General features: G+C 50.4%; 2 protein-coding genes across 6 annotated transcripts in view; one reads left to right on the top strand and one right to left on the bottom strand.

The window, feature by feature from the left end:
- The window catches only part of arr (low-density lipoprotein receptor-related protein 6), a 123,863-nt gene extending 113,691 nt beyond the window's left edge, over positions 1 to 10,172 (top strand). For all 4 annotated transcript variants that reach the window (XM_089559932.1, XM_089559924.1, XM_089559920.1 and 1 more), the window contains 5 exons: positions 12 to 140; positions 837 to 1,039; positions 5,287 to 5,483; positions 5,898 to 6,095; positions 7,996 to 10,172. In XM_089559932.1, the coding sequence (XP_089416058.1) occupies positions 12 to 140; positions 837 to 1,039; positions 5,287 to 5,483; positions 5,898 to 6,095; positions 7,996 to 9,184 (1,916 nt within the window). In that variant the 3' untranslated portion in view covers positions 9,185 to 10,172. The remainder of the gene's footprint in view (positions 1 to 11; positions 141 to 836; positions 1,040 to 5,286; positions 5,484 to 5,897; positions 6,096 to 7,995) is intronic.
- crim (QVR superfamily protein crim) overlaps positions 1 to 15,657 on the bottom strand; it is a 64,203-nt gene that overhangs the window by 40,866 nt on the left and 7,680 nt on the right. Inside the window, exon 4 of one of the 2 annotated variants that reach the window (XM_089559985.1) lies at positions 15,269 to 15,391. In XM_089559985.1, coding sequence (XP_089416111.1) covers positions 15,269 to 15,391 — 123 coding nt within the window. Of the gene's footprint in view, positions 1 to 9,486; positions 15,392 to 15,657 lie in introns of those variants that run through there. The other variant, XM_089559991.1, reaches the window with a different exon arrangement.

Raw genomic sequence — 15,657 nt, 5'->3', positions numbered from 1 at the left:
GTCTCTTGCAGGCTGGAACCAGTGTGCGGTGTACAACGGGGGCTGCTCCCACCTGTGCCTGGGTGTGCCAGGGCTGAGGGGCTTCCAGTGCGCCTGCCCCACCCACCACCCGCTGATGCCCAACAACCGCACCTGCCAGCGTGAGTGCCCTCCCCCCCCCCACCCCCTTGTCCTTTGTAGCCATAAGACTGGAACCACTGTAGCGGAGAACTGACTTGGTGGAGCGATTTGTTGCCAAAGCTGGCCATGAAATTGGTGACCATCTCAGTCCTGTTCTTGGCATCTTGAGTGCTGCAAAGCATGCTATAAGGCGTGAAGAACGGTTGAAATGCACGCGGCATAGAACATAAATGGAATTAATTTGTTTACACGAGATAACTGCAAGTCTTCTCTCTAAAAAATTACTCACATTAAAGTGGCAAACAAATTGTGTGGACTGCAGTTTACAAGATATCATAGAACTTGAGTTATTGGGTTTTGAAGTTGTCACTTTAGAAATGCGAAGAAATGTTTGTAGTATTCCTGTTTCTGGAGCGGCAGCTTCAGAAGCAGATTTCTGGTTGAGGCATAGAACACCGTTGATAACAGTCTAGCATAGCCTCTGGGATTGGCACTGGAAATTCGGTGATGATGATACCCGCATTTCGTTTTTTGGTCTTTCCTGGCTGATGAAAGCTCGGTTTTTGGTGAGTGTAGTCTGTTTGTTGTTAGAATGCTGTCATTTATTGACACAGTCCAGCTTCAGTTGGTCCTCAGTGGCCCTCAAACTCAGCGGAACAGTCTCTACAATAAACAGCGCTTTTCCACGCCAGACACACTGCGTTCTTTGCTTGCAGGTCCGCCCAACTTCCTCCTGTTCAGCCAGAAGTCGAGCATCAGCCGGCTGGGCTTGGACACGGACGACTCTCCCGACGTGGTCCTCCCCATCCAGGGCCTGAAGAACATTCGGGCCCTGGAGTTTGACCCAGTGGCCGACTTCCTCTACTGGATTGACGGCAAGTCCCACGCCATTCGCCGGGGCCGCGACAATGGCACGCAGGTAACTGCTCTTTGGTGATTTGTGGCCAGTGTAGCAAGAAAAAGCCACCTCGTCCTGGTTGCTCAACGGTTTCTTCTTGATTTTGCAAAATTCCTGTTTGACACCGGTGGCAGGTAAAGTTCACTCGCTCAGTGTACAGAAGTGGAGTGATAGTTCTTAATTGAAACCCCGCATGAACACAATTTCGCACATTGTAAACAGGTCATTTTTAATATGCCTCGAGAGTATGCCAGGTGCTAAATACAGTAGAACCCCGTTCATACGTTTTTCACCGGACCGGGAAAAAAAAAACGTAACAGCCGGGAAAACGCAACAGTGAGGAAAGCACCGAAAATTAATGAAAACAGTGCAGCTTTGACTTGAAACAATTTATTTCCGCAAATTGACCCTAGGACTTTAAAAAACAGAGAATGGTGGATTGCAGTTTCTTTCGCTCGCTGGAAAGAACAACGCGTTTCTCAATAGCCTGGAAGGCCGCATTGCTGTCAGCGTCGTTTTGCGGTGCGACGCACATACCTGCGGAGGAGGTCCAGAGCCGCGACGGCTTCTCCAAAAATCGGAACTGCCAACTCGCAGGAATCATGCGGCTCGTCATCGTAGTCAGCGGCTTCACTCACAACCGAGTTCGCAACGATCTCGGCAATGCTTTGACATTTCGACGTCCCGACAGCAGCATCCACGGCGACGTAGTCGCCTCATGCGATTCCCGTGGCACCCAGCGCAATGCATAGCCTCAGTTAGCTCTTGATCACGAGAGGCTGCTTACTACTCTTCATCTTCCATGGCAGTTTCCACTTCTATGCGAAGGCCACACCGCACGCAGCAGTGCTGTGCAGTTCATGTGCTCACTGCAGCCCACGCTGAAGCGACGTTGTGCACAGCGTCAAGCACTGAAATGTTCGTAGGCTGCTCACCGCGCTGCTCCGCGTAGGCCGCCCTGGCTGCCTGTCGACTGCGTTTATTACGTCCAGCTTTTCCTCAAGGGGAAGCGCCTTCCGCTTACACGACGCTATCACGCCATCAAAGCACGATAAAGATGTTGTTGCGACTGAGAGAAGGATGAAAAGGAAATTGCACGGGCCTGCCAACTGGGTCCTGCCGAGCCACCACCACTGCCACTTGCAGATAGAGGAGAGTTAAAAGATAAAAAGAAAGAGTGAAAGAAAAGAAAAGACGCGCGTCGCAACAACTGCGTCCGCCGAAGCGGACGCTGGCTGAGAAAGACAGATAAGCGACCGCAGCCGCGTGCCTCCTCGTCACCACCTCCCACGATAAAGATTGCGGCATTCAGCGTTCGCGAGGCAGATGGCGGCCTCTCCAACTCGCGTGCGGCTTCTTGCAGCCAGTTCCGTAGCCAAGCCTGGCTAAGACTCGTCAAAAATCAAAATGGCGGCGTTGGCGCGCATTGCCCGGGCGGGTTCGGGGAGCCCGGTTGCGACGTATCATGCGGGATCGTTTCCTCGGCTACGACGTAACAGCGGGGTTCTCAATACATTGGAAGCTATGCCGGGACCCGAAGAAAACGACGTAACAGCCGGGAAAACGCAGCAGTAAGGAACGTAACAGCGGGGTTCTACTGTACTACATTCCATTTCATCGGTGAGAGTCTTTGTTGCGTGCATAGAAACAGTCGAACATCGTTATAACGAAACGGCTTAAAACGAGATATGGATATTACAAAGGAATGGAAATTCTCCTTGGAAGCTTGGTCAACAGGGGCTATAGCGAAGTTACAGCTATAATGATGGAATCGCTGGGCCCCTTCAACTTTGTTATAACAAGGTTCAACCGCACTATCGTTTCAGCACTTGTGAGGCACTTCATGGTCTTGGTTGGCGCAAAATGCGCTAGAGGGAAAACAAGCAAAATGCAGCTGCAGGCAGCGAAAAATGAACAAGGTTAGACTGACTGCAGTGCTGTCATTTTGGCTGCGAAATAAAATTTAGTTTGCTGGTTAATATTATCTAAAAATTTGTAATTAAATCATATGGTGAGTGCGAGGCTGTTCCTGTGGCCCTTGAGGTTCCGGTGGACTTTCGTGAATCCCATTGAGTATGTGTCCATTGAGTGCAGTGGTCACTGAATATCGTCATATGAAGTGGTGCTCCAGCTGCACCATTTGCACCATTCTGGCACATTTACATTTTGCTGCGCCAGTCTGCTCCAAAAGCGGCAAACTGATCGATATTGCCCCTCAGCTGCGCCAAAAAGAAGAGGTGGTCGTGGGAAAACAAATATTTTTAGAACCATTCAGGCTTTCAGTTGGCAACCTAGGGTGCTGGTGGGATAGCACGTGGTAGAATTTAGCACCCGCTTTTTATGGAGGAAGGGAAGAACTTGGGAGATGCAGTTATGTCACATTTTTTTGAAGCCAGCTCGCCCCTGCTCCCTTCTTACTTGTCTGCCGTCTCGGCGAGCTTGCATGTGCGCAGCGGGTATTGCAGCAAGAAATGATGCTGCGCCTAGCGTTACTATTAGCTGTGCTGTCGGCCAAAGACTCCCAGTAGTCCATGCGAAAGTGCATACTTTTTGGCGTGCAGCTCGGATAGTGAGAGTTTTGCTTCCTCCATGTTCACACATCGTGTCGGTCAATCCTGAAGAGGGCTAAAGAAGTATCTTCTGAGTTGAAGAACAAAAGCTAGCAGCAGGTCCAACGAGGTCAAGCTTTGTTGGAACAAGGGAATTGCAGCCTTGCTGATTCACTTCGCAGCAGGTGATGGCGACTCTCAGTGCGATTGTAGTGGTGTTTTCTGCAAGTATTTGAAAAGCGGTTTCACTTACATTTACCGTATTTACTCGCATAATAGGTGCACTCGCATAATAGGCGCACCCCTAGTTTGGTCGCGAAAAGTCAGATTTTTTTATTTCCGCGCATAATAGGCGCACCCCGAACTTGGCACTGTGATCAATACTGTTTTTACACGATTGCAAGCCGACGCCTCGCCGCCCCCCACCCCCAATCTTTATTTTAACAGTTTTTGCTGAACTGACTACTGGTCCACACTAGTGCTGCTGCCGCCGCAGCTGCTGCGGACCCACAGCACGTACAACGACATCGTGTAGAACAGCTGCACTCAGTTTTCAGGGATGCTCACTTTAAACGTCTGTTTGGAAAGCTTCATCTCCAGCCGGAAACGTTCCCGTCTTAGGCCCGCGAAAACCTCGGCGCCTGGAGTCACGTACGAAAATTTAGGCACGCCACAGACGCAACTGCCGCATTTCTCGGCCACGTCGAGTTTCCGACCTGCCGCATGCTTGCCGTGTTCGAGAGCAAACTCCCAGCCGTGTAGCTATTAAGGTGCTTGCCCGTCAAGCTAAAACAGCAACGCTCGGCGGCAAAGCCACAAACCACGATGAACTACGCTCTACCGCAGATCCCGGCACTTGATAGCAACAAAAAAAAAAAAAAACCTGGAGCTGGTGATGCTGATGGCAATATAGATAGTGAACGCTCGCGGCGGAAGAAAACATTAATGATGATGATAAGCTTGGCCTTGGGCGCCCTTCGTGGGCGGCGTCTGGAAGCTCCTTTGCGCGCAGCCGGAGCTGATCACGGAGGCCTCGATGCGTGCATTTCAAAGGCTATTCCCGCGTGGGTCGTGGAAAGTTTCGGTGCGGCCCTTACGTTTTTTTTTTTTAAATATTTTCTTCGGGAAAACGGGGTGCGGCCCGTACACGAGTGCGTTTATGCGGTATGTTCAATTTTGCGAGTCGAAAAATTTCCGGAAATTTTACCCCGCGTAATAGGCGCACCCCGAACTTTGAGCCGGATTTTCTGGAAAAAAAGTGCGCCTATTATGTGAGTAAATACGGTAGTTCTTATTTTGGTTTCTGTTCTGCATTGTCCTTTTAGTCTGCTCACGAAAACTGCTCAAAACGAAAACCTGCATGTAACGAAAAATCTCGGGACTTCTTACAATTTCATTTCATCTAGGTTTAACTGGAGTATAATGTGAGCTTGCTTTATGCCCTCACTCTACAGCTCACTTCATGCATAGTAGAATAAATGTTCTGTTTGCAATTATCCTGTCTCTGAAAGGTTATTTAATTCAATGCTTTCATATATTGCATTATTTGGGCACACCTAGCATGCAAACATACCTGTTTATGAGGCATTTTTGTTAACATCCATTAAGGTGAACACATTTTCATGCTGCCTGAAGTTTGTCTTAGAGGCAGTGTAGTGTTTTCCTTGTCAAGGTCCCATGGCCTTTGTTAATACCCCAGGGCTGTAATGTGTGGTGCAGGTGTCGACTGTGGCCATTGGTGCCGGTGCTCACCCGTACGCCCTGGCCTTGGACCCATTCGGGCGGCAGCTCTTCTGGAGTTGCAGCCAGGGAAACCTGGTCAACATCAGCTCACTGGATGGGGGGCGTCCACTGGGCATCCTCCTGGCCTCGGGTGACGACCGACCACGACATCTCGCCCTGCACCCCCACCAGGGGTGAGTGTGTGTGCCAGGCTTAACAGCAACATGGGGGGGGGGGGACCAAGAACAAGAACTGTCTTGTTCTTGCCATAAGGGGCGGAACTGCTATGCCATTTGCACCATGAGAATTTGCTGGCACCATGCTCTTTGCACGGCTAAAAGCCTAGCTTCAATTGCTCTTAATGGTAGTGAAGAGAAAGGTGGGAGAGTGCAACTGCCATAGGTGCCTTGCTCAGTGCCATCATAAGCTAAACATAAGCAGAATTCTTTGATCTGACCCTTCCTTGGTCTCGTAATTAATTGCATGAAATCACATTACTCAGAAAACCTGTGCTTCTCATTTTGTGCCACCAGTGAAAGCACGATCCAGAGCTTATATGAGTGATGCGTGGTCAGGGAGAAGCAAAAGTGTTGCCCCCTCTGTTTCAGAGTGCTGGTGTGGACCAACCTGGTGAACCCTGCGCTGATCGAGCGCTCCTTTGTGGATGGTTCGGGGCGGCAGACTCTGGTGTCTGGTGAGCTGAGGCAGCCAGGTGCCCTAGCGATGGATGCTCCAGAGGAGCGCCTCTACTGGTCCGACCTGGAGCTCCGACGGGTGGAGCACATACGGCTCAATGGGGAACACAGGTAGAGCCCCCCCTTCAACAGTCATTAAAGGTGCACTGAAGAGGAATCTGAACTCGTCTTTTTTCCGCGGGAACTCAATCTGCATGTTCCGAGCATTCTTAGAAACTTCGATTTATTGCCCTGTGTGGCTGATTTTCCTAATTAAATCGAATTAACGTCCGGCTTCTGCCTTTTTTTTTTAATTCTCCCTCGTACGGTGGGCGCAGTCAACTAATGCGTGGAGTGCCTTTCAGCCAGTCCCGCGGCGGCTTGCCGCTCTGCCATTGGCGGAGTAATACGTAGTAGTCTGTAGAAGCAAATAGTCCGCGCGTATTTTTATTTCTGCGGGCTTATTTTGCGGCTATATTATCTGCGAATGAAACGATTTATTCACGGAAACCTAAAAAACAAAATAAAGCGGAAGCAAAGCCTCCACTGAGCTGGCTGCAAGGCACTCCACGCGTTGGTCGACTCCGCCCACCCTACGAGGGAGAATTAAAAAAAAAAAAAGGCAGGAGCCGGACGTTAATTCGATTTAATTAGGAAAATCAGCCACACAGGGCAATAAGTAGAAGTTTCTAAGAATGCTCAGAACGTGTAGATTGAGTTCCCGCGGCAAAAAGACGAGTTCAGATTCCTCTTCACTGCACCTTTAAGAGGCACTGCAGAGTTCATCAGTGCACGTTTAGCGGCGTCACAATGGAGAGAGGGGTCCGTTCCAGATCATAGAGGGAAGGGATTATCCCCTTTCATCTACCCCTCCCTGCATTGTCACACTAACAGGGTCATGAGAATCGGCCGAAGCCACTTGCTGGAAGGGGGGTCCTTCGACGGGGATAAGCCGCTGAGTTCTTAAGTTGTATCCGACTATACGCAGTATTACATGGGTTTCTATGGGAGCTTGGGCAGGACTGGCTCACGAAAATGCAGCAGCTAGGAGCTTAACAGCGGGGTTCTGCTGTATCACTGCAAGACTGCGAAAACATGAACTTATGGGGAATGCCAGGGACGTGCTGGCTAGGTGCAGCAGACGTATTGGATATGTTCAGTAGAGCAACTTGGTGTTGGGCTAGCACCTCTGTTGGTTCAGTAAATGTGTAAAGAAAATGACTGCAGGCAGTTGTAAAAACTGATCTGAAATCTGAGATGCAGAAAATTGCCTTTGCTTATCGGCAATTTTCCCACTGGTTCAGAGAAGAGTTTGAATGAGTTCATGAGAATTGCAGCCTGACGCTCGTGATTTTTCGTGGCATGGCCTAGATGAGTGGACAGGTGCAGTGTGCCGACGGTCCCTTTTGCGAATGTGCACTTGTGTATGCAGAAAGCTTTTCCTTCTGAAGTTGCAGCCACAGGCGTGCTGTAACGTCAGAGAAGAATGCAGGGGCACAAGTGAAAGCTGGCTGTTGTAGAGAGCATGTAGGATTGTTTCCTGGCGGATGTGGAGTCTGCAGGTGTGATTATGGAGTGCTGGAAATTTACTGGTGAGGAGAATAGGAAGTGAGAGCTTCTGTACCATTAGTCAGCAGCGCACTGGAGTGTTGTTCGCAATAAGGAGCTTTTGCACGATGCCTACACTTCGGTTAAGTACCCTGCATTTTACGACACACCCTGAGTGGTGGAGCCGAATTTAGGAGGTCCAGAATGTACATGTTTTGCAGAGCGGGCATGTTGGCAGCTAAGGCAATGAATCAACTTGCAGGAAAACAGTTTGGATGCAGTTTCTTGTTAGCTTTTGTCCCGTTTTTTCATGTTACATCGGCATTTCTTTTTATCCCCTACGAATCATGAATTTCTCCAAGTAGCCCAACTAAATGCTTCAACAGTTCCTTGTTTCGTTGGTTCCTGGGGGTGTCCCCGTGGTGGTGCTGTGATGGTGTTGACGTTGATGCCAAGTGCGGCGTTTCCTTTTTTGCCTATGCAGGAAGGTGCTCCTGTCCAATGTGCAGGCCAACGCGCTGGCCGTGTCGGGCCCGCACCTATTCATCCTGGACCGCACCGACCAATCCATCCTGCGTGCCCACAAGCTTACCGGTGCAGATGTGCACCCGCTGCAGGCGCGCCGATCGCACCTGAGCGCTCTGCTGGCCGTGCGGCGGATCGGGCCCTCTTCTTCCCAGGGGGGCCAGCAGCCGCAGCAGCACCCTTGCGTGGGCCACCGCTGCTCGCACCTGTGCCGCGCGGTGGGGAGCCGCGCGCAGTGCGCCTGCCCCCCGGGGCTGGTGCTGCGCCGCGGGGGCAGCCAGTGCGAGGCGGCTGCCTGCCACGCCGAGCGAGAGTTCGCCTGCACCACGGGCGGAGGGTGCGTGCCCCTCGAGGCCCGCTGCGATGGCGCCGCCGACTGCGCCGACCGGTCGGACGAGGCCGGATGTCCACCCGGGTGTGCGCCGGGCGCCGAGTTCCGCTGCCGCGACGGCGGCTGCGTGCCCAAGCCGCGGCTGTGCGACGGCAAGGCAGACTGCACCGACGAGTCGGACGAACTGTGCTGCGGTGCCGACCGGTTCGCCTGCCACTCGCGTGACCAGTGCATCGATCGGGCACAGGTATGCGACCGGCGACCCGACTGCGACGACCGCTCCGACGAGCTGGTCTGCGAGGCCGTGAGCAGCGCCGCCCGCACGGCCACCACCACTGTGGTGCTGCTCATCGTGTTCGGATCGCTGATCGTGCTGCTGGCCGTGCTGCTCTGCTGCTACCAGCAGCGGACCCGGGCCTCAGCGGGAGCAGTGCAAGCCGCGGTGCCGCACAGCGCCGCCTACCGCATGCTGCCGTACCCCAAGCCCGCGTCCAACGCACCCCTGCCGGCGCCCTCGAGCACGGCATCGAGCAACGGGTACCCACGCGAGACGGTCAACCCGCCACCCAGTCCAGCCACAGTGCACTCGTACGGTGGCCCCACGCCCTGCTCGACGGACGTGTGCGACGACAGCGAACCGTGCCCGTGCCGCTTCCGGTGCGACGATTCGCTGTACGACTCGGACCCCAACCCTCCGCCGCCGACACCACGCAGCCGCGGGTGCGTGTCGGACGCCAGCTGCCCGCCGTCGCCACTGAACGAGCGTGCCTTCTGCCATCCGCCGCCACCATCTCCCGTGCCGGAGTCAGACTACTGAGGTCTCGCTGAAGTGCCAAACTGTGGACCCGTCCCTTCAAACTGTGTTTGGACATCCTCGTGCAATCTGTGCCTCTCATCTGGAACACTGCGCTCAGTGGCCAGAGGCCATTTCGTGATGACTCTCAGATTGCAGTGCCTTTCCGTCGATTGCATTTAATGCATGCAGTGGTGGATGTTTGCCGTCCCTGCATGCATCTCTCCCCCATCATCTGGTGTGGATGTGTGAATATTGTACAGTGCATGTGGCCAGAAGGATCGACATATTTGCTCAGGGCAGTAGCAGGAGTGTACAGGACTTCATTGACATCAGCTTTTTTTTTATTCATGTGCCACTCATTTTGTACAAAAGTGCCATGTTTTATGTATACATATGTGCAGCGGAGTAAAAAAAGACAACAACAACAGTCCCACTTGCCATGAGATTCTGTGTGGGCGTTTGACCTGGAGTAAACAGTACAAGAGCTCCTGGTGAGAAAGAACTCCCAGGAGCTTGGACGGATATAACATGCACACAGCCAACAGTTGGCTCCACAAAAGTTTTGTAAAAGTGTGCCAGAATCACAGAAATCAGAGGCAGTGATGCAAGCCAAGGTTCCATCAATGGCCCAAAAAAAAAAAAAAAGTGGCATTATAAAGAATGATGCACACAACTGTAGCAGACACTGTGGTGGTCAGCAACACTCAAAAACAGCACACCACAAGAAAACATCGGGGCTAGCAACCAGTAACCCTACATGGAAGTCGGATTCATCGTGAAAAGTTAAGGCAGAGAAAAAAAAAATACACCAAAGAAACACAGAAATTACAGCGCTAGCACTGTGTACCATCGTGTTTCCCCGTTTCTTTTTTTTTTATATGCAGTCTTTTATCTTGAGACAGACATAAAAGTGGCCAAAGTCCAGTCTTTTTGACCATTCAGGATCCCACGTGGTTTGTTTTGTGCATATCTGAAGCATGACTACTGTATTTACACAATTGTAAGTCTACCCCCCCCCCCTTTTTTTTTTACATTTGAAAATTCAAAGTTGGTTTACGACCCTTTTGCCATGCATTTCACCCCAGAAAAGCCGAGTACCACGCTAGGGGAAATCTTGCAGTGATTAGAAAACTAGTGAGCATCCAGTGGCACGGGGATTGAACCCAGGACGTCCCGAATGAAAGGCAGATGCTCTACCACAAAGCAGTAGAACCCAGCGCTTCCGGGGAGTGTGTGTAGCTGTTGAAAGAGCCATCTATTTTCCTCACCGCTCGTGCATAGTTTCTCTTTCGCCCTGTTTGACGCATCTGACTCGACTGCCTGTCATGTTTTGCCATTTTTTACTGTCGTGCTTCATCAACTGTCAAGACTGCTCCGCGTCCAGTAAGCGTTCGACGTTCGTTCACGGCTATGTTCAAGAGGGCTGTCATTCTTTACGATGAAGAAACGAATAACTACATGCCGGGCTGCAAGTTCAACGTTTCGGAACAGGTGATGCAGGCGTGAAGCTGCAGCAGGGCAAAATTTTCAGCTGTTCCACGTGATGCTGTGGTGTGGTCATTGGCAAAGTGCAGGATTTCCCTAGACGACGACGTGCTGTATGACCGCCCGCTTTTTTTTTTTCTTCTTCCTAAGTTGAGATATGGGGGAGGGGGGTTGACTTACAATCGTGTAAATACGGTGCTATTTGTAGTAATTTATGTTCTCTGGACATTCTAAATCACTAACACACACAAGTCGAGTGCATCTCCAGATGACCATTAGATGGATGCTGAGCTAGAAATTATATATACAAAGCTCTTGGCTGCCATCACACCAGCTGCGCAGAAAGAAGAAGAAAAAAAATGAGATTCTCAACAATCGTCCTACAACCAGGACACAAGCTTGCTTTTACAATGCTTTGCAGTCTGAACTGCCAGACAAACTGGAAATGCGAACAGCAGTAAGAAAGAAGGGTCCTGATCACACTTGTGTCGTGCACTGGGAAAGATTGCACCGGGTACTTTTCACATGCAGGCATGAGGTCAGCAAGATGGCAGTGAAGCATGCATACACTTTGCTGTCCTGTGCGCACCATGCACACACAACTCTGTGTACATAATTCAATTCACTGCTTTAATGAAACAACACAATGGCTGGGACCAGATACATGAATACAGTAGCCGACCGATATTTTGGACTCAAATAATTCAGACTAGCATGACATTTCGGACTTCGCTAAGGAACCGTCGTGCACCTGATAGGAACGTGTACATTTTCACAACCGATATTTCGGACTTTGCGGAGTCTAAAAGTTCGAATTTTCGGACTAAAATAGATTTCAACAATATTGTGATGATCGTTTTTCAACCGAAAGTTTGTTATTTCGGCCTAATATAGACGCGAGCGGGCATCGCTGTCACAACCAACCTGTTTGCCGCCACCGTGAAAGGCGCCATCTTGGATTTAAACGGAATCGGCACGGCGGGCGCAATCGGACTGGCTTGGATAGGCTTTGGCATTTGTTCTCCATCGTTGCCATTCAAGATAATGGGATGCTCTCCATTGCCATTGAGATGGCCTACAAAGGGCGCGCGATCGCATTGAAAACGGTACAGTGGGACAGCTGTAGCGTCCGCCGTGGCTTGGACGACGCACCCCGTGGTGCGGGGCAGCAAACGCAGTAGACAGGGGGGAACTGCATTCGGAGGTGCTTGCTTCTGCTCGCGTCTTCCCATGAGTTACCCATAGGTTACCTCTCGGTCTTTGCAAACGTCACTGCCCCATGCAAACTGACTGTTCTTGCTTCGCGCAGCGAGTGCATTCATTTGCGGCATGACCATGGCTGCGTCACACTATCTGGCATCGCAATGTGGTAGGGTGCGGACATGAAAAAAAGCCGGGCTATGACTCAGATAGAGTCTAATATTATTGCTGGTAGGCGGAACATGGGGAGCGGCGATTTTCGCGATTTCAAAGGCCGGTTTTTCGCAGAAAAGGTGATTTGATTTTTTTTTAATTCGCGGATTTTTCGGACTGTTTGATTACTCGGACCATTTTTCGTGTCCCGTTGAGTCCAAAAAATCGGTTGGCAGCTGCATGTGCAAACATCATGTTCGTGGCACCATGTCTACACTTTGAGGGGTACACAGAGGCCTTAAGGTGAAGAGTTTCAAAAAGCTGCAGATCAATATCTCAAATTTCATCGTAGTACAGGCCAAACGGACCTCCTCAGCAACAGAAACCTTCAGGCATAGCTTGCATCATCACAACACCAAAAAAAAAAAAAGCCCTGCCCGGCAGTACATCACATTAAACCAGTCTAGTGAAGTCACCTCAGTGAGAATGCATGTTATTCAAAATCCACTCTTCAAGGGCAATGATATCCTTCAACTGTACGAAATCGGACAGGTGCAGTAAGGCACAGGCTCTCTCCACTGCCTCTAGCCACTGAAGGCCACACTTTTAAAAAGGAAATGAGACTGGTCAGATGGACATAATAATTATACCAGCTTAGAAAGTCTCCCGCACTGTGTTCACCTGTTTTATTGCATCACTTGCACAAATAATTTATCAGGTTTGGTTTGGGCACAAGTCAGATTTTAAAGGGACAGTGAGGAGAGCTCTATTAATATTTTTTTTAAAGCAAAATCCGATAGTTTGGCATTTCATGGCTTTGTTGCCACTTGGCCGGCAGCGAAAGATGCATTTATTTCTAGAAAATTTGGATTCGAAGTTGAAAAAGTTTTTCCCGCCGCTCTGGTTCAAACTTGGGATTCTGCTATGACGACACAGGACTAAGTGACGTGAAACATGACGTAACGCAGACTCCGTGATTTCTGGTGGCCAGTAGAGCGGCCTAGCAGCGGCCAAAAAGAAAGCTACCGCCGGCCGCACGTTGAAGGCATCTATCCGCTATTGCGGCCGTCGCTACTGTCGCTTCCTTTACATTTGCACCGGCGTTTTGCCAGTGCTACGATGGATCCCGTTCTCTAAGTCGTCAACGAAGTTCTGGCAAATAGACACCTTTAGCATACCGTGTACCCGCCTACCGCCGGTGAGCAGGCGCTGATTGGTCCCGATGCTGCAGGTGCGCGCGTAGCTGCCGGGTACGTGGTGCCATCTGGCAATGTCAAGGAGATTTGCGCATGCACTGGCTGCGCCTCAGCGATTCGTGGCTTCTCGTGTCCCAGTGTTGGTTCTAGCAACACTGTTTTGTCCTATGACGTCATCACGCTTGTACTTGCGAGTTTGGCCTGTGGCGGCGATACCTGTATTTTGGTTCTTGCTCTTTTCTACGTTACAAGAGCTTTTTTGTCAGTATGAGTGGCGTTTTTGTAATAAGGAGCTGGTATTTTGTTGATGCAAGCCAACTTCAATTTCTCCTCAGTGTCCCTTTAAAGCACAAGCTTTACTGGCCCAGTCAAGCCAAGGTCATCAGTGCTGCAATTTGACCTTCAAGTGGAGGAGGGGCGGAGGTGTGACAGCCACAGGACCTACCTTCACTCATTCCCTTCTTTATCCTTTTCCTTAAGGCCCTGTTCAGGTGTCCAGAGATGCGATCTCCTTCCCTCAAGAACCAACTTTCCATTCCCTCTTTCTTCCTTCTTTCATTCCCACCTTCCTCCCTTCCCTTACGGCGCGGTTCAGGTGTCCATCGAGATATGTGAGACAGTTACTGCCCCATTTCCTTTCCTCAAAAACCAAACCAAACAAAACAAGTGGCTGTCACTTTGTAGAGTCACTTGATTTTGATGAAAGGCACAAAACTGGCTCCTTGGGTCGGTGGATACCTCAAACGAGCCTCAAGAGCTCATTTTTCACAGCCGGTTGCCTCTAGTTCAGCAGTCACTGCTGCAGAGGCCAACCAACCCGATATCCCTCGCTCCTATGCAGCTTGTGTTTGCTGCAAAAACTACTACCATGCCGACTCTTGTTAAAATACGACACTGCCGGCTTATGGGCTCCTCATGGTGCCGGCAGTTCGGCAAAACTTGGCTGCAAAGGCTGAGAGCACTCTGGCTTGTCCAAGCAAGGCATCGCAAGGCAATGTTAAGGCAACACAAGTGAAATACTGCATTCCCTGCACATTTCTTTCGTGTTGCCATGCCACAAAACAAAACCACAGCTGTTCCATTTCTCCCCTATCTTGCCTGCCTGGCGCCCCTCTTGCTTTGCAGATCCCAAGTTCTGTTTCCCTGAGCACTGCCTTTCGAAAACTTTGCTGGTTGAGCAAGGCAGTTGCACAAACATTTCATCTCATCATACTATCTCCTTCACTTATTGCTCCCCAACATTGTCTCTAATTCCACGAAGCAAGTAAAGTAAATAGTGCTGCATTTTACGAACAGTATGAACAGCTTGTTCCAACAGACAGGCTAAAAGGCTGAACTTATATCACTGCATCAAAGAGAAACAAGGCACACTTAAAACTCCTTGCATCATAAAACTGGAGCCGCAGGACAACCTTCCAAATGATGGCCTCCTACTTAGCTTCGTGTAAGACACTGGCAATGTAAATGGACCCCACGGATGTGTGTCACGCGCTACATTCATCGTGCTGTGCACACACATGGAATGTTTTTACACGTACTCCATCTCACTGTAACTTGGCAAACTGGGAAGGCAGTGGACAGGGACAGTCAGTGAGATCATGGCAGCCAGCTGCGTCAGAGGTCCCACAGTATCGCATCCCTGCCACCCAAATAAGCAGCTCTTTTCCACAGACCTATGGCTCTATGCCCAAGTCGGTTAAATTAGGCAAGCGGCACAGAGTTAATTAGGCACAGCACAGATGAAGTGCCATGAATAAAAAAAGCACGAACAGGGATGAAAACACGTAACTGCTGTGTTTCGAGCTCCCAAGAATCCTGCTTACGAATTCTAAAGACAGATTATGTACACATGAAAGCAACAACGTACTGTTCCAATAATGGGAGAGAATATGTGCTCTCGATTAAAAATAATGAAAGGCAAAAATGCTTTTGAGCACACAGCCTAGCACATAAAATAAATTTGCATGCACTTGCTGGCATGCCCAGTTTGCCAAGTTACGGCGAGACAGAGTTGTTGCTACCGGCCGTGTCACTTTTCCACCCTAGGCATGAGGACCCTTTTTACGGATACCAGGCTAGCAACAGGGTGATGGCCAGAGGCAGCAGGACGGCCATCGTTGGCACTGTGCTGTGGGCACTGTTGCACCAGTAGTAGAACTCGCAAAAGCAGTAGTCCACCGAGGTGTAGTAGTCCCTGCGGGGAAGGGAGGGCACGCCAGGAATGAGTAGGCAGACAGATGGCAACACAAGTGGCCACTTCAGTTTCACTGCCCTTGCCCAGCTAAAAGCTACACTGTGGCATGAGAGAAAACAGTCATGCCGACGGATCAGCTTGCCCGATCATGGCAATCCGGACTGCTGCTGAGAAGTGTCCATAGATGTACCACTGGACAGTGCTTTATGCTGCACGGTACCACTGCCTTGAGAATACGAGGACGCAAAAGAAGAAGAAAGCAAGCA

The sequence above is a fragment of the Amblyomma mixtum genome, chromosome 1 (assembly GCF_055824585.1).
Source record: "Amblyomma mixtum isolate Tamu chromosome 1, ASM5582458v1, whole genome shotgun sequence".
NCBI classification, from domain to species: Eukaryota; Metazoa; Arthropoda; class Arachnida; order Ixodida; family Ixodidae; genus Amblyomma; species Amblyomma mixtum.
The sequence above is the reverse complement of the archived record's forward strand: the minus strand, read 5'-3'. Positions and strand labels throughout refer to the sequence as shown.